This window comes from Amblyomma maculatum, chromosome 1, assembly GCF_055883805.1.
Source record: "Amblyomma maculatum isolate TAMU_Amacu chromosome 1, ASM5588380v1, whole genome shotgun sequence".
Lineage (NCBI taxonomy): Eukaryota > Metazoa > Arthropoda > Arachnida > Ixodida > Ixodidae > Amblyomma > Amblyomma maculatum.
The window spans coordinates 331,136,411-331,159,844 of NC_139344.1; the positions used below are offsets into that span (position 1 = coordinate 331,136,411).

The 23,434-nt window shown below is 45.3% G+C and overlaps 1 protein-coding gene across 3 annotated transcripts in view; it reads right to left on the reverse strand.

Annotated features, from left to right (window-relative positions):
- Window positions 1-23,434, reverse strand: part of LOC146207422 (glutamate receptor ionotropic, kainate 2) — a 415,085-nt gene that overhangs the window by 79,500 nt on the left and 312,151 nt on the right. For all 3 annotated transcript variants that reach the window (XM_084587259.1, XM_084587265.1, XM_084587251.1), the window contains exon 4: window positions 7,580-7,741. In XM_084587259.1, the coding sequence (XP_084443385.1) occupies window positions 7,580-7,741 (162 nt within the window). The remainder of the gene's footprint in view (window positions 1-7,579; window positions 7,742-23,434) is intronic.

Here is a 23,434-nt window from a genome sequence, read left to right on the forward strand (position 1 = left end):
GTTATGATTCCTTTTAATAACTAATTTTTCTACACCCAACGGATAAAGAAAGCAATGACTCCGCTTGTGATGGCAACACTGCATAAAGCCTATGCACAAAAACATTTTAAGCGAACGTTTACTCCCTAAGATGGACGCGTATGGTACTAAACGATGATCCTTTCTGTCGAAAGGTGTTATCTCATCGTCGCATTTTAACAAAATTCGACAAAGAAAGTTTCACGTCAATTGTGACTCGACCTTCATAGTGACGGCGCGAACAATTAACAATAGCATTCGATCACTTTCGCTGTTAATGAGTATCTGAGGGAAAACGTATACCCTTATAAGCCATCTATTGTCAGAAGAACAACTTTCTAAGTGATCGTGTGATAAACATATTGTATTTTTCTCGTTCCTTTCCCACCGAACACGTTTTTTTCTTAGAGCTGTTACAATGAAAGAGAAATTATAGCTAAGAAGCGTTTGTCGGGTGATTGTTTTCTAGTAATTTGTATTTTACCGAAACAAAGATTGTCGCGGAGATAAATAACAGCTAGATTATGTGAGGATTGTGATCAAGGCAATTCGTAAAATATTTTGTTTTAATATAATTCTGTATGTGGAGAATGGCGACAATGTTCAAGTTTTCACATATACATACATCTTAGGCTGGCTTGTCTTAACTCTCCTGAAAGGCGGTTTCTTCGGATGAATCCGGCCATGTTACATCCCTTTGCGCATTCACTATGAAGAACTTCCGCCTGCCATTAATAAATAAGAAAGCCGAGTACATTTTGTCCTCTTTCAGTGAATGGAGAATGCCCAGGGGGAAAATACAACACAGGGTTGGATGTTTCTTAGCTCCATAGCTTTGAAAAATTTAAGGAGCTACCTTATACCAGGCGCATGTGAGTCTTAATAAAGGAAATTAACCCTCACACGACATTAGAGAGTTTTAGTTTCACGTACGTGGGAGCTTCACGTACGTGAAGCGCCTACGTGTGACCAGTGCGCATGCGCAGAACGTGAAGAGTCCGCGGGAGTTTCACGGACGTACGTGAGATTCGGATTTTCACGTTGGCGTCTTCACGTTGCTGGCGTACGTAAAGTTGACAACATGGCGACGCCCTGCCCGCCCGCTTCACAGCAATAACAGCTTCGCCGCTAATTCCTCGGCGCGATATCGTGTTCTAAACTGTTGTATTCGCTTTAAGCTTACCCAATCTTACCCTCGCGTAAAGTTTCAAGTGACAAATAGCCTTTTCTTTTTAGATAGAAGGACGATTTTTCAGCTGTTAAGCCTGACGCAGAAGCGTTTGTCGTCGTCATAGCAACGATCTCGCGAGGTCACGCCAGAAGAGTTGAGCGAGAAGTGGCTAGAGTGCCAGATGCAAGCCGTCAGGCAACCAGAGCCAATCCGTTGTAGGGGGAAGGTTGTGAAGTTGTAAGCATGAGTTCTGTTGGTTCTGTTGCCCAGCGAATTCGCTTTTCCAAAAGCGACGATTGTATATGCTTCGCGACGTGAGAGAGTGCAATCCATTCGAAGACTGCATGCGACACGCTGTGCGGTGGACGCATATAGGTATGCGCCTTGCTAATTGTTCACTGTGGAGCAACGACGTTGAGAACAGATATTTCCAATTCGACCGACTCTTGGCTACGACCGTAGCGTGGCTCGGCTCAAGGCAGCTCGACTAAACAAAATTAGTTTGGTTCATCTGTACTAGATGGCGCGGCATAACACGTACGCACAGTTTTTCGAGGCTTGTGTGAAAGGTCCATACATTTTGCTTCACGTACACCACGTTTGCACCACGTACGTGAAACTAAAAGTAGTCCTGGCGAAATTCGCGCAGCGCACGTAGAAATCTCACGTTTGCGTACGTAACTCTGTACGCACGTGAAACTAAAACTGTCTATTGGTTTTCGCGTCGTTTCCTTTTTTTGGCTACAGCAACCACTTCTACTCTATGAACCATTTCTACAGTATTATCGCGCCTTGTGCCTTGAGCTAGGACGGTGTAGAGAGGCTCTTATTTAAAATAGCCCAGGATACAGTCTCTTTCCTGAACAAAGTTATTTCCTGGTATGAAGAACAAGGCGTCCCCGTCCGAGCTACATATTTACCTCCTGAGTTCCACTGGCAAATAAACACCGCAAGACCATTACACGGCTCTAATAATCGTCACCTGTTCCCCGACCATAGCAGGTACTCTAAGACCCCTATTTTCAGTGTCATGTACTCCGACAAGACAGTTAAAATACCAATAAAAACGTAAGTGTACCTGCCACGTGAACAAGCGCAAGCCGGCAGTCAGGCGAAAGCACCCACACCGATTACTTAGCGCAAGCGCAAAACATATCCGGCGTGGAATTAAACCGACGCGTCGGCCATAAGCGCCGCAATTACTCGAGCAGGGACTATTCTGCCCCCTTGGAGCGGTGATAGAATGCCCGATAAAAGCCCTGGTACCACAAACAGGCGCCTAGGTGACGGTAACTAAAAAGAAGGACCGAATCACAAAAAGGCAGAAATTGGTGCAGTAAAAAACGGAAGAGGAAGCAGCTACTAGAGCGCGGGAATGACAAGAAAGAAAGAAAGAAAGAAAGAAAGAAAGAAAGAAAGAAAGAAAGAAAGAAAGAAAGAAAGAAAGAAAGAAAGAAAGAAAGAAAGAAGCAGCGAGCTGTACAGAAGAGGAATCAGGCTATTGACATATCGGGTAGTTAACGCCAAAATAGTTTTAGGGAAAGGGGGACGGCAAGGGTTGCAGCCTTAGTCGTCTCGTACTTTTTTGTTTGCCTTCTTTAGCTTTATTTCCCTCCTTCGTTGCACTTTCGAAGAAGCGTCTCTTGAACAACGTTATATCTCGCGCCAGAACACCCCTCGAAACGCACACAAAGAGCGCTGCCTCCGCCTTCTGCCACGCCTTTTTCTCTACGCCACGAAATTAGCAAAAGAAAAAAAAACAGCAGCGCGGGGCCGGCGGAAGAGTGACAAAAGGGCTCTTTATTTCCTGGCACCCCTGAGCACTCTATAAAACCTACCCGCGAAAGCGTTCTATGCTGTTGCCTCCCCCCCCCCCCCCTTTTTCTCGTCCAGTTCCGAACGCCTTTGCAAGTTGTCAACGGCGCCCCGGGGCTAGTATACGACACTTCTTGCCGGACACGAAGTACAGGGCAGAATCTAAAAAGGAAAAGGGAAGCAAAGCTGCAATGAAGCACGCCCGTAAGGTGAGCGTGGAGGTGGTCGCGACCTTTAACGCGCGTGGCTGGCCACTACACCGACGTTAAGGGCAACAAAACAAGAAAAAAAAAAGGAAATAGTTGCTACAGTAGCCACCCTGGATGGGCCGTCTGTTATACGACGAAAGACGCAAGATACCTTCGCCGTATACCACACGCTCCCGAAGAAGAAGCCTGAGATCGTTGCATGCACACCCTCTCTTAGGTTACGCCTCGTAAAGAAGGCCATTTCTTTGTTCGAAGGGTGTAACGTGTTCCTTGCCCCCTGTCCCGCTTCTTTTTTTCTTCCTGAACCTTGCTCCCTTATTACAGTTCCCACGACTTTCAGGGCCGCTTTAACTAGTCCCCCGTCACTGAAGCTCCGGCGGGAATGACGATCAAGTGAAAGGGAGAAATACATCCACTTCGGCTGGATCCCGAAGGAGGCGCTTTCTATGCAGCGACTCGGTGGGATGCGGAGAAGCTGTTTTCAGCGCCTCCGGCACGCTTTTATCGCTTCAGAGCTCAGCCGCTCCGCCACCTCCTCCTCTCTCCCCATAGTGCTCAAGTGGCGGGCTACGGGCGGCGGTCGATCGCTTTGTTTACGAGCTGTTACACTATTACGCGCGTCGAGCCGTTTCTCGGGTCGCAGTATATTTTGCAGCGGGGTCACCGCCTGGAAACCTGCCGCTAGATTGCACCTGCCACTGGTGTTTGTTGAAGGTGGATTCCCAAGTTTTTGCAGCGCTTTAATCTTTTTCGTTGCCGCGGGTTGTTTGAGCAGGCACTGCTTCAGCAACAGGTGTGTTATTGATATCGTTGTATAAGCATCTTCAGGAACGTTGACGATAACCATCATTATCATCATCAGTCAGAAAAAATATAATCTCGTTAAGGAGAATTGGACGCTGCTAGCAAAGTTTCCTAACAATATTCGTGCCAAACGTGAGTGAACCGGCAAGAATAAAAATATCTGTCATAACAGTATTGTTGTTACCAAACAAAAAAGTAAATAAACTAACAGCCGTAACGACGTTATTGGTGTTTCTCCCCCAGGAATATTGTTTCGGTCAGAGCACAGTACCATTCCTAAGTGTTTCAGGGAATCCTCGCCCCTGAATGGGTGATGCCTGCAAGAATGAGAAAAATGTGTGCCCTGAGAGAAGCGAGAATGCATCAGATTGAACGTCACGAACTTTGTTATAATAACAAAAGATTACTGGCTTAAAAACCAATAGTGAGTAAAGCGGGCAATGAGAGAAGAGAATGCCGGCCTAAACTGCACTGAACAACATTCAAATCCTTTACCGATTATATTCCGATGTATTGCTGAGAACGAGGACAATATCTGCGGTGGTGACAGTGCGCAATTGGACAGCTGTGCTCACCACAGCTCGTGTTTAAAGGCAGGGTTAAATGCCACGAAAACCAAACACCATGACAGTATAATGCCAGGAACACTTGTATTCTGTGTTGATATTTTATTACCAGTTCTGTTTTAACGTATGGAGTGTTAGTCAGCTACTCGAGCGAAAAAAAAATCTTTGAAATCTGTCGTTTGGTGTGCATACCGCAACACCTTTCACTACCTTTCAAGACGCGACAGAACATGCTTGAGTCGATGACTGCTGACTGATTAGTTACATACATTGGCAGTTGAAGAACCCTGCCATTATTATCCTTCACTTCATTTGGAGCTGAAATTTTGTTTGAGCACGCTTGGTTATTGTTGATGAAAGGTTATTTTAATGATTCAGAAGACACCCGTTGAAACTTTTATTCGGCATTTAAATCCTCCTCCATGACATTCATAACACGGCTGAGGTTGCACGCATATATCATGCTAATTAACACTAGGAACTTTTACACGCGAACAGAAAAACTCACAAGAAATGAACTTTCAAAACTTGCCTAATAATAAGTCATCTAAGAGCTTCCCGGTCCCTAGTCACATGTTGCAGTCCAGTTTACCACCTACAGTATTTGGCGACTGAGTCACAAAGCGCTGCGAAGGATTAAATTCGTAGTGATGGGCATTTTACAGAAAGAGTATTCGAATAGGTAGCTGCGGTTGACTTCTAGAGGTGTTCAAATATTTATATAATTGATTTGTTGCAGTGAGTGTCTTTTCTTGTTCTTTGCATACATCAAAGAGAAAACTGCGTGTGAATACGAGTCGGGCTAGGAGCACTTGATGACCGTGCAGCAATGGTAAATAAACGAATGAACAAACATGGCACTGTGAACTGCCATAAGAAAAATGCATTAACAATAAACAAATTACGCTCCGAGACCGCAGAGTAAAGAGGTGTTGCAACGGAACGTGCGCTGAACCCTGCTCATTAGGGCTCGGCGGTGGTTATCATACGACAGGAATGGCGGGAATCCGGCTGTCAGAAAGCGCGCGCCGACTGGGAGATCTCCACTCGCCCAGCACTTTGTGCTCTGGACAGGGCGCCAGCTGCAGCGACTGAGCGGCCAGCTGCTGCCTTCTGGGAGGCCCTTTCTTCCCTCCCTGCCTTTTCGCCATCGGTCCAAGTTCATTCCGAGGCCCTGATGTTCTCCTCCCGCGACAGGTATCGTTATGGGATTTCCATTGAGACGTCTGTCCGCTAGGATACGACTGAGCAGAGGAACGGTACAGAACGAACCATATGGATTTCTAATTCGTGTCGCTTGAGACGGGATTTAGTTGGAGAGAGTTATATTTGGCTGCATGGGGACTGAAATGGAGATTATGAAACACTAAGTGTTATAAGCGCATGTGTACACAACATTGCATCAGGAGTGCTATGGCTTGTGCGTGGATGGACGAGCAGCATTAAACAATCTTGTCTTGAACGTCTCATGCACATCACCATGAGAAAAAAACCCTACATCCCCCTTTTCTCACTGTCTTTTCCGTTTTTTTTTTTTTTCCGCTAGATAGTTAGCAGGTGAACAATATGTCATTCTCCTGGATAATTTTTCACCCTCTGTTGTCTGTTGCACACAAAGAAAGAAGTTCTTAAAAATTAAACAAAAGTCGAGGATACGAAACTAAAGCAGAACTGCTGAAGGCTGCCTAACATGAGCGAAAGTATTGTTTTCTTTATGAGACAACAAAACGGTTTAGCAAACACATATCAACATAAATTTCGTTTTGGACGTTCAAGAGCCAAAATTACCACAAGCTGGCGTTAGGTTGACTTAAAGAAGCGCCTTAAATTTGCCCATTATTTCTTCGCGCTTCTGAGGGCAGCGTAACATAAGAAAATGCATACTATAGAACAACAGTAATTTTTATCATGTTCGTGAACTTGTCGTGTCTACTCAAAAGAAAATGAGCAATGTCTAACCACACCTATCTCCCACACGTATATGCGGTGCGTATATATAAGCAGATCAATCAAGGGGAAATGAGGGTGCTCGTTATAATACATGAAGGAAAGAAGCCAACAGTCGGCGAGGCCAAGGAAAGCGTTGGGGATGGTAATTCATGTCTTTTTTTTATGTTTACTTGGATAATCACAGAAATTAGTAATGTAATCTGTTAAGGGGAAAGATAGTTAGACACAAAGTAGAAGAAAAAACAACGTGCCGATGGTGGGATCCGAACCCACGACCTCCGAATAACGCGTCCGGTGCTGTTCGTATACAGACAACATAAATACCCAAGAAAGTAGCAGGGGGGACAGCGGCCGATGTACCTCAGTTGGAAGAGTTGGCTTCTTTCCTTCATATATATATATATATATATATATATATATATATATATATATATATAATATGAAGGAAAGAAGCCAACAGTCGGCGAGGCCAAGGAAAGCGTTGGGGATGTTAATTTATGTCTTTTTTTTTTTTAATGTTTACTTGGATAATCACAGAAATTAGTAATGTAATCTGTTAGGAGTAATCTGTTAGTAATGTAATCTGTTAATCTGTTATATATATATATATATATATATATATATATATATATATATATATATATATATATATATATATATATATATATATATATAACCGCTGGATAGCTTTCCCTTCCCACTCAGTGCTATTTTGTCTTCGCATTCTTGCCTCCACAAGTAACTGTGAGGTAACCCACTATTGTGCTCGGTGCATAAAGCAGTCAAGGCCACCAGTGGCCAGTTGTCTAATCTTTAAACAGGATTAAAAATTCACGGCACATATAAATGTGCCGTGAATTTTTCGAAATCAAAGCTGAATTACTGCTTACCTAAATTCTTTTCCAGGACCGCTACCTCCCATATATACGTACATTCCCTCCCGCTCTCGGTACAGCGCCCAAGTAAGCATCACTAGCAAATTTGTATCCGTCTATAGTATATATCTGCCGCCGCATAGCAACGAGGCACAAGTACCATCGACTCACCCATCTTGGCCGCTCGGAAGCTGTTTCCCTTGGGGATGTGTTGGATGTCGAAGTTGAGTGTTATGTTGGGCAGCAGCGTGCGGTCCTTGTTGATGCGGATGACGGCGTACTTGAACGCAAGCTCCATCGCCGAAGAGCGCTGGTCGTCCGTGAACAGCGCCCCTGCATCGGAAGAGGGAAGGACACACGAAGCTCGCTTACGACTCCAACGGTGACGCCGAGCATTCATTAAAAACACGCAAAAGAATGGCATATAGATGCTCGTTTAGCCATCCGCGATGCGCATTTCAATGTGTGTAGTGCGGCCTTTCTGGAGGATGTATCCAGCGTGCGTCATAATTAAGACTTTTTATATACACAACGTTAAAAATAGAAACCCTCAGTTAAGCATCATAGTGACATTTGAAGTGAGAGAAGAGAGTAATTTTCCTACTGAACACTTTTTAAAGTATTCGGTAGCAGTCGAAGGCGCAATTAAAAGACCTCGAATCTGGGTACTTCGCATCAGTCAGCCTCCTGACTTACAAAGAGACAAATAACTCAATCTTGTCCCTTTTCACAACGACAGCACCTGTAATTTTTATTAAAACACCATCTGCCATGTATGCATTCAACTAAACATTCGCAGTGGGGTTTGCTGCATCTTGATTCGTACGTAAAGGCTTGTAGCAGAAAGGGTGGAGAATGTAAAAGAAAGGAAAAAAAAGAAACAAAAGAATTTGTATGACGATTTTTCCTTAGAAAGCATGACCCTTGTTTCATTTGGATAAAAGAGTGGTAAGTTTACTAGGAATATAGATTCAGAAATGTTTGAGATTCATCCAAGCACATGTTCGGACTCAGAAAAGGTAAGAGAAAGAAACATCAGTCGAGCGAGCGGCACAAACAGGACATAAAAGCTAGGAATATTAACTGAACAACCACCTGAGGTGTTCAAACATAGTTGCGCTTAAGAAAAACCGACGTAGAAAACGATACGAAACACAGAAGCGGAAACTATCAACTGAAATTTTATGGCGGTGAACATACATACATATTACACATAACATCACAAAAATCGACAAGTAAGCAAAGTAGCTATCGTATCAAGGGTGAACGTGATCAAACATCATTGCACTTAAGAGAAACCGATGTAGAACCACCTTAAAAATTCCTAAGAGACCGTACAGTAAAATATCAAATCAGTGACGAAATTAGTTTTAAGACTTCTGCGTGCCCCTCGTTTCCAAACTTTGAACACGGAAACAGAGACTGCCAAAACGAAACATGCATTTCTTGCGAAGAGTCAATCAATATCCAGACATTTTTACTTAACTGTGATTCAATATTCAATTGCTACCTAGCCAACACGGCACTGCGTCACCCCTGCCGATATTAAACGAACGTTTGAACGAATAAAATGTAGCATATGCAACGTCGTAAATGAGAATGCATCTTACCGATGCCAGCGGTAAAAAAGTAGTTATTAAAGTAGTGGTGGAAGATCAAAAGTAACAAGCCATGTGCACTTTTAAATTCGACTGTTATGAAATATAAGCTATTAACAACGTGATAATAACGAAGTCTCACGTGAAGCCTCAACCAACATTTTATAAGCAGTATGCAAAGCTACGCAAAATGCGCAGTGCCCGGTCTTGCCGCTTGGGTTGCCAGACCATCACAGCACCGAGATCTTGGCAATGTCAGCCCACCCGGGCAGCAAGTCAAAACTGCGGATGGGCGATAAACTGCCAGCAAATGAAGCTGCAAGCGCGGACCTGAGTCCACTTACATGACTTCTCATCACCCCTCTGCTCATCCCAGTGAGCGCAGATTCAATTGCTGACACTGTCTCACCTATAGGCAGTCGTGACGTTTGCAGCTGGGAAATAAGCCGATGTACTGACCTTGTTAAATTCGCAGTGGTGGCGGCCTGACCCGTCATGTTTACTCGATCGAGAAAACGAAACCACTGAAGATTATATCTTCAGCAACTTCAGCAAATTCAATCAGGTCAGCTTTCAGAAATGATTTCTAGTAGGAGGGGACACGAAGGCTGTGTTATCAAGGCAAACGCCTTTCTAGGCTCAATGTGAATACCTCGAGTCTGCGAGATATTTCCGCTAGATTCCGCGAGATCTGTCAGCGAGACATCGCAATAGGTTCCGACATCGACATAAATTCATCGGTAAGGACGTCGCAATACGTTCTGACCTCAACATAATTTCCCCGGCAGGAATTCAAGAAAGTTTTAAACAGTATGCGCAAACACTCTAGATATAGAAAGAAGATAGACAGTAGAGGAAGAAGAGAAGATGGAGGAAACGCTTTCGCCATTAAGCTCTAAAGAAGTGCAATCCTGGTCATTTTTCATTACTCCAATGCCGTGCAAACGAATCGCGATGCACCACAGCAATGAATTTTTTTCCGACTGGCAGCAGCCTGACAGATTTTGAAAGAACGGTTGTTCGCACGAGAATATGACACATGCCGAAAGAAATGGTCTGGCAGGTAATGCCGTCATTTTCCCTATCTGCGAATGCGCGTTTTAAAGACCGATACTCGCTTTCAGTTGGAAGAACTGAAATTGAAGGACGCCTCGCAGCAGACAGCCAGTCTTAGTTATGTGTTCATATATACGTTGTATTCTGTATGTTGTATCTTTCACAGACAACCCGATTGCGGATGCAAGTTTAGTGTCCGGAATACGTAGCGTAGCGACGACTATATCGAAGTAAATTTCAGATACAGCGCTTCGCTAAATCTCTATGTCGCCACTCGCGGCGTCTCTTCGAGGCTGTTACGCTCCACACCGTGAAGCGCGGCGTATAAAACGATGCGTTGAGTGCGATAAAGATTGGACGATAGAGAGAAGTAGGTGATGAACGGGGTGGTGCCAAGAAAATTCGCTGACATACAAAATAATCTACAAACGCGCGCCAATTTCCGACACCCACTGCCGGCGACGAGCTCGAGACGCTCTCAGGGCTCAACGGAGCGAGTTTCTAGCACCATCGTCGACAGCGGTTATCTCATGCGCGCGCCTGGACAAACCATCGTCTCAAGTCCAAGGAATCGCCCCGATGCTCGAAGAGGCCGAAACGAACACGCAACTGACAATAGAGATAGAGAAAAAGAAGGAAAATAAGGAAGAAGAAATCCTGCCTCAACGAATTCTTTTTTTCCACCCGAAGATCGTCGCGACAAGAATTCGCTCGCATCGCCAAAAACGGGGCACGTCAGGACGTCCCCTTCCCCTCTTCTCGTTCGACATGGTATTTGTGATTGCGTCGCTGGGGCGTGAAAAACGTGTATACGAAGCGAGGAAGTTTCTTTCCTCGCTGTCTAGTGGTGTTTTGAGGTTTGTTTGAATCTCTGTGTGCCTGTTGTGCTCACGTTTTGTGCGTGTGCCTACTAGTGCGTATGTGTCAGTTCTGCGCGCGTGTGTGCGAGTGCGTGTCAGTACGTCGCCTCCATGTTTCTACGCGGCGTTTTCAGTTCCTTCTTCGAGCCGCTCTTCACAGCAGGCAGGCGAGCGCGCTCGAAAAGCTGCGCTTGGTGCAACGCTGCGCGGCGAGCGAGATTTCAGTTCTGAGTTTGTTTCGTTCACCTGACTTCTCACCTTGGCTTTATGTCCTAAAATCAACGGATTATTGAAGAACCAAGCGCTAGGGTTTAGCGCCAGTTAACGCAAGGGTTCAATAAACACCAGCAGTATGACGACTACTATGATCCTCAAGGACGCTGTTCATTTAGTGCACTATATAACCAATATAACTCGATTTTTTTTCTTCATTTTAATGCATTTCTACAAGAGAGATCTTTTAGTTTGATACATCCAATGAAATCCATCGGTGAAATCCATATCAACAATACCCAGCCTACTTTTATTAACCAGTATATCACATCTTACGCATTATTTTTGCTGCATACACGTGAAGCAGTTGGACGTATACAAATTACTACAAAAAGAAGTAAAAGAGTAAAATACAATATTCGAACATTTCATGACTATATTGTGAGATGGCCCACTACTGCAGCTCGATTTTGATTTGCTACATGAAAGAACTGAAGGGAGACAGCTAATTTAAAAGAAGAAAAAAAAGGGGGCGCTAAGAACCTCAGCACTTATTAGGCCTAAGAACTAACAATTTTAATGCCGGTAATAAAATGCTGAACAGCGCTAAATAGTTGCTCACATAAACATCAAATGGCGATACGGTAACTGCACAAAACGCACTAATTCATATTAGCTAAATGCAAACGCTCCTTTTTTCTATGCAATGTCAGCAGAAGTTAAAGAACCCCAGGTGGTGTAAATAACCCAGTAGCCATTCCCAGTGCGTAGAAACATAGCGAAATGAGACTGGGTGTAAGGAAAAATATAACGACGAGCACTGACTTTCAACTCAAGTTAATATCCTGATATCCCTCACAACATGCATGGGCAAGCTCATGGAGAAATCAGTACAGCTCCGCCTCTGTCGCTACCTTGAAGACAACATCCTGCTGCCTCACAGTGTGTTTTGCTTCCGAAGCCAATTATCAACCTAAGAAGTCCTCCTAAAACTCAACTATAAGGTCTCCGACTCCACCCATAAACGAGGCTTACGCATCATACTGGCACTCGACTTAAAGGGTGCATTCGATATTGTCAGGCACTCAAAAAGCTTAACCAACCTTCAAAGCATGCATTGCGGAGTCCGCACCTATAACTACATCAAGTAATTCCTGTAAAACCGTCAACTACACGTACGAGATCCAACCCCATCAACATGGGCACGTTGGGCACAGCACAAGGAGCGGTACTCTCCTCGCTTCTTTTTATTCTGGCCCTTTTGCCCCTCCCTGACCGACTTTGCCCCTCCTCGACCGACTCAACACCATAGAAGGCATACGCAATGCCCTGCATGAAGAAGGTATCACCATTTGGGCAACAAGAGGTTATGCAGGACAGATCGAGGATACTCTAAGTAGTCTCCAACACTGTGCAGAATACGTCACCGACTGCAGACTCACCTTCTACCCTGACAGGCTTCTACTCATGCGCTTCAGTGGTAGAAACGAACCGATCGCAATTAAGATCCACGATACAACCATTCCCGAAGCAGGCATCATTCGCATCCTCGGCCTGCACATTATCAACAAAGAGGTTCAACGCGACAGCTATCACTATGCTCCGGACGACGTGTGAAGTCAGCAGAATGATTTCACGTACGAACAAGAAGAATGGCATGATAGAGAAGGAAACCCTCGACTAATTCAGGGTTTTATTGTCAGCCGCACAAACTACGCAACCCGTACATGAAGGTACGAAATAATAACCTCTAACAACTCGACGCCACACTTCGAATGGACTATAAGCGGGCGCTAGGGCTACCTCGCACTGCGTCTACTAACCGGCTGCTTGAACTTGGCGTCGACAACACCATCGACAAATTCGTAAAGGCTCACCTGTTACGCAAACTTTCCGCCTCTCTGGTACCGCCACCGGACAGCAAAGTTCTTCAACAGCTCGTTATTAGCCTTCCCAGCATCACGCAGCATAGATAGGATTAGTACTACGAGACAGGAGGGGCAAACTCCATACCATGGCCCGATTACGCAATATACATCCCAAATATCACGAGGCACGGCACAAAGTACGAATCAAGATGATAGATAAAAGCTACTTTAAGGGCGAAGGAGTCTTCCTTGTGGATGCTGCGGGTCCCTGCGGAGGCATCGCAGCAGTAGCCGTAGGCCATACGGTAGCGGGGCGGACGGCTAGAAATTGAGACATCGTACAAATAGAGGAGGCAGCGATCGCATTAGGCGCAACACACAGCGATTCCAAATACATTATCACTGACTCCCAAATCGCCTACAGAAACTACTTGCGAGGCCTGGTTTCTCTCTTGGTCTGTACCAGGCCTCAGAAAAAAAAATAATAATATGAGTACCTGGTCATCAGAGGTAGAGGGAAACGAGTGCGCACACGCCACAGCCCGAGCATTCTTCTCCCGGGATCCCTCATCACTCCCTTCACATGACCACCCGCAGCCCCTCACTACATATCGTGAGATACTGCAACATGTCCGCCTAGCAAGAGAAACAGTCCCAGCACCTGCTAAAGGACTCGATAAATAAGAGGAGTGTCACCTCAGGCGGTTACAAATATTGTCCTACAACAGCCCAGCTAGACTGCACGCAATTATTCCGGGTACTTTCTCGGCATAATGCACATTTTGCGGCCAGAAAGCGGACCTTCACCATATGGTATCGGCTTGCCAAGAACACCAAGCCATACCTCGTAAAGAAAACGAAATGTGGACGGATTGGAATGTGGTGCTGTCTAGTTCCGGCCTTGCGGAACAAAGGACCTTGCTTGCGAGCGCTCGGGCAGCGGCATCAGCCAATGGCGTCCTGGACAAAGGATCCGAGTGCAAAGGATCCTTAACCCCCATAAATCATTTTCAAAACTAAATATATTATACTATTGCTACTACTACTATTCGTTATCAACTCACTAAGTATTCTGTTTTGCCGTGAAATACCGCCCTCATCATTGCCTACGAGCAGATTTGTACAACACCATCACAACATCAGAAATCGGGTGGCAATCAGGTAAACCTGTTTCATTAAACAACTAAAATTCATATTTTATGGACGCAAACCCGCTAGAGCTTTGCTCTAAAGTATCTCTATTTCTATTGCTTGTTGGGCCCACAGTGGAGGACGTCTTTTTGTGGTCGCCTCTGTAACGGGTGCCAAGAGCTAACTCTTCGAGGTAGGACATTGTTGGTCATGTTTCTGTTTCTTCCCATTTGTTTTTACCCGAAAATAGGCCAGTTAGATTTGCTTTATTCTTAGGTCGCTGCAGCACCCATCCGACGAAGACTGGCAATACCGCAGAGTCGCTGCTTCGGCTGTACCATTGCCACGAACGAGGCCATCGGTCTTCTGACGCCGTCGACAGATGAGCGCAAGATCTACGCGAAAGGTCCGCCCTCACGCGGTTGCGCCAGAAAGCAAACACGTCCCTAGGCCCTGCTTGTCTTCTTTCTAAGCGCTCATGAGTACGCTATCAACAGCCTCCAGAAACAGCGAAGCCAGCCGTCCTGACGACACAGAAATTGATGGTCGACGGAGCAGCCTCTCAGCCATCTTTTCATATCACTCGCCGGGACACAGTGCGACTCGTCGAGCAGGTCTCTCTGATGTGTGTGTACGACGCCATGGAGACAGATTCATACGGACACGGACGCTACGAGCTGGAGCATAAGAACGAGTCCCACGCTTCGGACAACGCCATCAATCGTGCGTTCAGCCGACACGGCCCGCTGTGTCGCGTGTCTTGTCCTTATAACGCCTGAATGATGAGCTATATAGGGCCGTGCGATCGCGACTGGCGCCTTTTCCTTGCAGGATCCATGCCTTCGTGGCTACTGAAAGAGGAGCAAAGCGCTATTAGAAAATTTAGACTCACCATAACTACTGTCCATTTTACAGGGCTGGTCTTACTAGAGAGGCTTGCTCATTTTCTCCACGTAGGACAGGGTTAGACTAAACGTACGTGATGTCCTAATTCCGAGCCACTACCGAAACGATTTTAATATTCTCAGTCGTGACTTGCACAGTTAATCGGTGGAACCGTGACTCATAAGCAGGTCGCCTGAATGCCGCTCTACTCTTTCTCTAAGCGAGCTTCAACTAGCGCTGAAACTCGCTGCAACTTTGATGTTCCTCGCGTCCTTTCTCTTTTGTTTATTTACATTCAACTGTTGTCAGGTGGGCGTACAGTTAAGGCTGGTTTATAGAATTAAATACAGTGCCTACGTTACTTTGCTTCTTTGTTTTTCAATATGAAATTGTTTGCTACCGCAGCTCACACAAATCTCAACTTTGTTCGAGCTGAAAAAGGTAAGAAGTCGCAAATGCGTGACGAAAGGACTAAAGCTATATATGGGCCTGACAACGTCTCCGCAGTGTTCCACTCGTGCTGTGTGCAAGAATACAGAATATACATTATGTGCTGTCCGGGGTACAGTGCGGAAAGGAATGTGTTGTTCGCTTCCCTCAAGAAAACAGGAGTCTCCTATAGTTAACTTCAGGACATTGTCTACCCATGCAGAAACCAGTCTTGCAGAAAAGAGATTTCATATATTCTTTTAGTTTTCCTACATGACTCTGATCTTGACTCCCTATGGTGACAGCAGTCGTGGTTATTAACTATTGCGTTCGATTGTGTGTATGTACGTGACTTAATTGTGGACACTATAAGTGCTATTTAAGTGGTGTGACGGTGGAGCGATTGCCGGGAGAACCCGCAAGGCTGACTGAACCCACCTGTAGTCAGAAACATCATCAGCCTCTCTCGCAAACAGAAAGAGTGTGGTCACCACAGTCACGTGAGAAATAAAATTGTCTTTCGGTGCCTATTCAATCCACCTTATTCGTCCACACTTACGCCCTGTCTCGAAATCTATACAGATCGTTGGCACTTGTGGATGATATTGCTGTAGCTGCTACTGCTGTAGCTGCAAGGGATGAGGCCAAGTTTGGAATGACGTTGGGCCTGGCGACTGCATGGTGCGTGGTTGTATTGTGCACACATTTTTTATGTGTACCCTGGGTTGCCACGATTGCCGATGAGATGTCGTGGCAATTTTAGTAACCAAAAGTGCCCAAAAGCGCTTAGATCGACTAGTTACACCTCGTGACGGCTTTACAGGCGAGTGTGGGCATGCAGATTAACAGATTAACCGATAACGCCGCACTTGAGACATTACGATCCTCGACCTTTGACCGCATCCATGTTCCCACCAACCTCACCATGTCCGTGTCATCTGCAACGACGGCTTGCGTGCATCACATGCGTTACTTTGCTGCACACGCGCAGGGACAACAATGCGTAGTATTCAATCTTTCTGGCAGCAGCGAACAAGCCTAGCTGATTCTGCGCACGCTAACAGTCAAAGTTTTCATAATATGCATACAAACAAGAATGGGACATACAGCGCCCTTGAGGCACACAAAAATCAGTTTTCTTAGTGTGAGCAGAACATCACAAGACAATTCATAAATCTCCCTGCCTGCCATATTTGTCTTTTTCCCTACCTCCCCACTCGTGTTATTGTGCCTCCCAACGCACTCTTCCAGTGCCGGCAGCAATCCATTCCTTTATAGAAGACATCAAACAAGCGTCCGTCATCAGGCTCTTCAAACATCCACGAACAGACCTCACCACACCCTGGAAGAGTAAACGGGCTTATGCCGCTCGCATGGAGTAGTCGATAAATAATGGAAACGGGAGAGTTTTCCCGTTTATCATCAATTTCTCCGCTTTCATTTCAATTCGTTTCTTTTCCCACAGTACACGCAAAGCAGGCTTCCTCCAACAGGAAACAAAGAATGTCCGTGCACACACACACACGCACGCACCCCGAACGAGGAGCATTGTTTACCCATCTCCTGCGGCATCCAAACGCGACTTGCACGCGCATCCGTCGCCAAAGCGCGAAAACGCACCACCGAAGAAAAAACACGGAATGGATGGAAAAAGCCGACGGCTGCAAGGCTTCGATAGGATGGTGGCAACTCAACGGCTCCCCCCCATTTGTTTTGCAGATAGAGAGAGCCGTGCACTCGCTTCTCTGTCTCTCTCTTCCTTTCCTTTACCGCGACAGGCACCTCCTGGCCTACGCTGCCTGGCCCGCGGTGTGGGCATGGGCCGCCTGCTTGGCTTTTGGCCCTTCGTGAGCCATCCAGCCAGCCCGGTACCGCGGTCGCATTCATCCTGATTTGCCTCCGACCTTTGCCACGCGCGAGCGCCAAAGGGGCCATTTTCTACCGAATAATGGCTCTGCCTCCACACGCCACGCATGAGACCTCGCGCCACTGCTGTCCCGGTCCGTGATGTATTCATGAGGAACATTGCGGATGGACCAGAAAAAGGAACGAATGAAGGGTGCTCTGCTGCCATGCTCAAATCTTCGTTTCAAGAGGCTCTTCGATCGCTGTCATGCGAATGAAAATTCTTTCTCTCTCTGCTTCTTTCTTCACTCTTCGCTCGTTACCCTCAGGCGACAGGGTCGATAAATAAGCCATGCTTTTATGACGTACGGCGTGTTGTCAGGTTAGCTTGTCGCGCACGTAGCTTGCAGCTGTAGTCATGCATGTCAGGTTTACGACAAGGTGAACGGGAGGGAAAGTTTCGAATGCATAGCACACGTGACGCGTCCTAAAGGATACGCCAATTTTTTTATTTATTTTTTTACGTTCGCTGCAAATATGTGCACAGTACACTGAGTAGGGCCATATTCTTCAAAGTGTACGTTTATATTTCATAGGTTTGCTGTATAGCACGCACAGTCACTTTCCTAGTTGAAAGCAGACAACAGCGTCGGAAACGAGACGGCCAGGATGCGCCTGCCGTGGGGCTCTTCACAGAACTCGCATCATTATTGCCCCAGACGACAATTTCTCCAAACACAAACATACTAGACAGTCAGTATTTTCAGGGTTTCGATTCATTTATACTTCTAGACGTTTGCATACAATTACAGGAAGATAATGTTTGTGTAGTACTAAAATAAGCGGCGGGTAGCGTAAGTGAGAAGGGGACGAGAGGGGGTGGCGGCCTAGCGCCACCATAACGAAGGCCCGGGATAAAATCGGAGACCTACTCACACTGTTCGTTAGTTCATGCAGCCACCATGAAAAATAACCATAAAATGTGTGAGTACTCAGCCTGTTGAAAAACTAAATCCCTACACCATACTGACTACCAAAGTTTAAATTGATGCCGTCTTTAAGAGCTGATGTTTTTTTTTTTTTTTTTCTGTTTTCGAATGCGAGCCTTATCTTTCATCTAGTTTTCATTCTATGCGTTCTACATATTTCGCATCATAATTATGCATAACGCTCAGCACACCAGCAACGAGTTATTGGGTGAGAATATTTCAGACTCTAGTAGATTGATTTTATGGTAATGAGAGTGAGGGGAAAAGAAATTTGAAACAAAACATCTCTTTTCTTATAATATAGGCGACTAAGCCAAGCCAGTAAAGTTTATGATAATATCAGTGAACTCTGCGAGTTTAATATAACCGCACAAACCTAAAGGCAGATGACAGCGAATGTAAAATAAGGCTCGCGCAGCTTTTATTTAAACTTTTGGAGCAGTGTGCGAGGACACGAAAATGAGCATTACAAAACAAAGCTAAGTACAACAAAGAAATGGCGAAATTTGCGCTCATTCGGAGAGCAAATTCAAACCCCCGAGATCCGGCCATTTTCTCGGCTGTTCCTTTTTTTTTTCTCCACAAGCTTACTTGATAAACTGTATGAGTTCCAAGACGGACAAGCTTTCGTCGTAACATTTGACCGTGGTCGCTGTGTACAACGAATACCCTTTCGAAGCGACGCCATGAGCAGCCTGTCATTAAGGAGTGAACGCAAGCAAATAGGGTGCGATAACGAACCAAGTAAAAAGAATTCGAAGGAGGCACAAAATGGCGCATTCCGGACAGATTCCTTTCACGCTCGAACTCCTTAATTTATTTGCGCTCGGCCTCGCTTTCTGCGTCACCCTTTTTCTGCTGTACCAGCTCTTCTTCGCAGACCTTTTTCTTTCTCTTCATCCCGCAGAGTTCGCGTAGTGATCGCTGGACGATTTGCGAATTGCCCGGGCTTTGGGGAAAATCGGTCCGATTGCCGCGAACTGGTAGGAGGTCTCTGTGTAAGTGCCGCATTTACGCGGTCATAGTTCGGCCCTTTTGCTTGGCGGTGCCTCCGTGTATCGCTTGGAAGATCTGCAACGTGAGGGGCTGACGATTTGCGTTTTTTTTTTTTTTTTTTCATTTGAGTTGAAAGTCAGACAACGCTTACATTGGTCGTCAAAGTTCCTGAAGACCTGCCATTCGGATAGAATGTACATTTCAAATGAGGCTATTACTACCACGTCGTATACCGAGTGATTTTTTTTTTCTCTTTTTTTACTGTTCACAGATTTGAATGAAATAACTATGACAGATCCCCCGGTGAAGACAGTGCAAGTTCCTTGAAAATTGAGGCAGAAATTATTACGTTACAGAGCAGATAATTTGGTGATTAATGAACTCAAAATAGATAGCGAATAACTTTAATTTTAATTTTAGGGGCAATAATAGTTTGCGAGATTGAAGGCCGCCCACACACATACACCTAAAAAATAAAGAACTACCAGCCTCCCATTTTCTTAATCAGCAATGTAGTATTAAATACATGAGTAGAGCGTGAAAACCACGCACCTGAACATTCGCTGAATCGGCTTTCACGCTTTGCACATTTCTAAAGTTCAATCACTTGCATTTTTACGCTCCAAATAGGGACGTTATTTCTGCAGTTGGTGATGAAAAAGGAAGTTAACGTGGTTTTAGCGATAACACCCCGCCCAACAAAGCCATTTTAATAAATGAAAGGTTGTTTTTGAGAGTCTAATAAGCTCGCAAAAGAGAACTCTGATACTAAACGGCTGTTGGATCTCGAATTTCCACTTAAACCTCGCTTTTGAAAAAAAAAAAAAAAAGAAAAAAAAAGCTACACATCAGCCTTAGGTTCAAGCGCTTACAATACAATATTTTAAAATTCACACGTTGCACTGCTTACATATTTACACACATCAAATGGCTGAACGAAGCCATGAGATACTGGGTTGTGTATGTCAAAGTTTGCAAGTTGCTGATGAGTAGCCTGCAGGAGAGGATGGAAATCAGACTACGGACTTTATTCCGCAAAACTCAGGCCGCATATGGTGTAGCCTGTATAAGGGGAGTGAGTACACACGCATTAAAGTACTGCCCTCGGCGTATAGGGAGCTACTTCAAAATTGTCGAAGTAAGCACTCAAGGGCCCGTTTCTTGCCGCATCACCAATAGCAGAGGAAGTCTTATGAACAGGAACGAATAGGGGAATGCGTCCACATTACGGATACGACTGTCAATTCCGTCGGCACGCTGTAAGAAGCTGCCCCCAGAAATGAGGCAAATACGCGGCCATTTGCAGTACCTCTCCGATCTCTCTGGTATTCCTGACACTGTGTTTCGTTTTTCTGACGTTAAATTAAGGTGCAAAAGAGAAAGTATATGACCGCGCATAGGCCTGCGTTTCCCAGGAGACGACAAAGACGGCTGGTGTGGACGAGAAACAGAACAAAATGAAGTAGCTCGTAGGGTAACGGAAGAGCGCGAGCACCACAATCAGGCAAATGAGAGCCGGCTAAGCGATACACGCGGGTGCCTCCAAATGATCTCCGAAAGACGTTCGATGACCGAGAGAAGAATTAAGGGAAAAGAAAGTAGGAGCGGAGAGCGACGAACGGTCTTCTTAGCTCCTCCCCGCCTTTCCACGACTGAGGGCGGTTAAAAGCGTGAGATCGACAGCAAGGCACGTTGCGAAAGAATTTCCCAGCGGGCGTGAAGCGACTAGCTATGCTGATAGCCTGGGTAGACTGGTCGTTCTCGGTGGGTGGAAAAGATTGTGAGCGGAGCGAGCCTTGGTCGTGGAGTGAATTGAGAGGGGGAGGCGAAGTACGCGCTTGGGAAGCATTCTCTGTATTTCCCCCAACTGAATGTGTGGTGATGGGAGTTATGAAGCCTGGTGCCAAATGAAACTGTGTCCCGTTAATGTGCGGTTGCGATAATGTATGCCTCAGCTCCACCGACCTTTTCTCTCGGACACCATAAGTACCATTTTCGGTACCTAACAATGCACACTAGAAATGCGAGGATGAAAAATGAGGAAAGATCGAATAGGCACGAGTTATTTTGAGGGTGGTGGTGGAGCATATATTGACGCGGTCAGGCTAGAAACGCACGGGACGCCAGATCTAGTCAGCCAGCTAGCATGTCAAGTCAATATGCATGTCGACGCCTGACTGAGACAGAGTTGCGAGAAAAAAATTTTTTTTTTCTCTAGTGCTAGAACTCTAGACGCGATTAAATACTCTGCGATGCACCATACCATATCATACCATACCATACCATACCATACCATACCATACCATACCATACCATACCATACCATACCATACCATACCATACCATACCACACCATACCATACCATACCATACCATACCATACCACACCATACCATAACATAACATAACATAACATAACATAACATAACAACATACCATACCATACCATACCATACCATACCATACCATACCATACCATACCATACCGTACCGTACCGTACCGTACCATACCGTACCGTACCATACCGTACTGTACCGTACCATACCATACCATACCATACCATACCATACCATACCATACCATACCATACAACTACTTCGTTTGGTTAATTGCCTTCATTCCAGCTCCCGCGGTTAAAATAATAGATGATTTGCTACCAATGCAGGCACAGAACCTTAGGTTGTGCGATGTGAACTGAATCAAGGTTTAAAAATGAATGGCAGTCCAGACGCGTATTGAAAAGGTTACATGATGCTCGCACTAGATTTGCGCAACACAGGATATATTGATTTTTCATTGAACTGATTCACTATTCTCATTCGCTGAACGTTTTTTTAATAATGGCTGCAGACCTCAAATGTTATACTCAAAGTTGTAGATCACCTTTAAAAGCCTCTCATTAAACTGTTTTTTGCGGGATACATCTTACGTGCACCTCTTTTCCGAGCTCCAAAGAAAGCCCGCGAAATGAGAAATCCCCACCTAATATGACATTTACGCACTACTGTTGTGCTGCCCCCAAGCGTGCGATAGATGAACAAGGTCGGCTGCAGTGCGACTGTAGCTATAAAGCAGCGACAGGGCTTTATATAGATTTCGACGACTAGACCTCTGGCTTTCCACGCTTGACGTCACGAATTGAAAACATGCTGCTTGCCGAGGGCTTCTTAAGTGAAGCAGTTAAAGAGAGTTCCTGTTTAAATATTTCTTTTAGCAGTAATAACCTGCTTTGTCGCTTCCACTACGCTCAACCTAGGGCACATATTCGCTTTGTCAGGTGGCATGCCCCAGAGGCCCCAATACCTACAATCGGTAAAACACCCTGTGGCTTCCCCGTGGCTACACTCAGACCACAGCCGGTCTTGTTGGTCAGTCGTACGCCTTATAGCAGCACAATAGCTGTGCGAATGCAGGCGCTGCGTGAAGCTACTTTGTTCATTGTTCGAAGGCTCTCTTTGCGACGACACAAAAAGGACGACGCGAGACATATCGTGTGAAACCCAATTTGATCAGACGTTTCTCAGACAACTGTTGTGCGTATCAAACTCGGGGTCTGCATCCAATGTAAAAAAAAAAAGAAGATATTGAGCAGTTAAAAATAATTACCAGTTAAAGGAGAAATGAAAACTAGCCTGAGTTACTCTAAGTTAAGGATAATACAATGGGTTCGCGATATTAAGTGCCCTTCATTTTCTAAATCTTGGCTCAAATTTCGTGGGACAACCAGTGTTGTGGTCTCTACGCATGGTTATTTACCGAGTGGTGTATACGCATCTGAAGCCATGGACGCGCGTTACCGGTTTGAAGGTTTCGCTTGAATCGGGCTGTTTTTCATTAGAAATATTTAGTCTTTCCAGATCAACTGGGCAGCGTTCTTTCTCTCTAGGTGTTGGCGCGCCTATGGACGGACGGACGAACAATATGTATGGACATGTAGATGTTTTCAATCAGACATGTAGTGCGTTCTATGCAATATACTTGCTCAAGAATCAAAAAGACATACTGTCTGAGTACGTGTCCGTTTTTCTCAGTGTGCCATTACGACTGAGGACTTCATCATCACTGTCATTATCATCATCTCATTCACCAAGTCATAGCAGAGGAAACCACGTCAATTCACGCAATAAGCGCTATACGTTCGTACTGCAGCATATC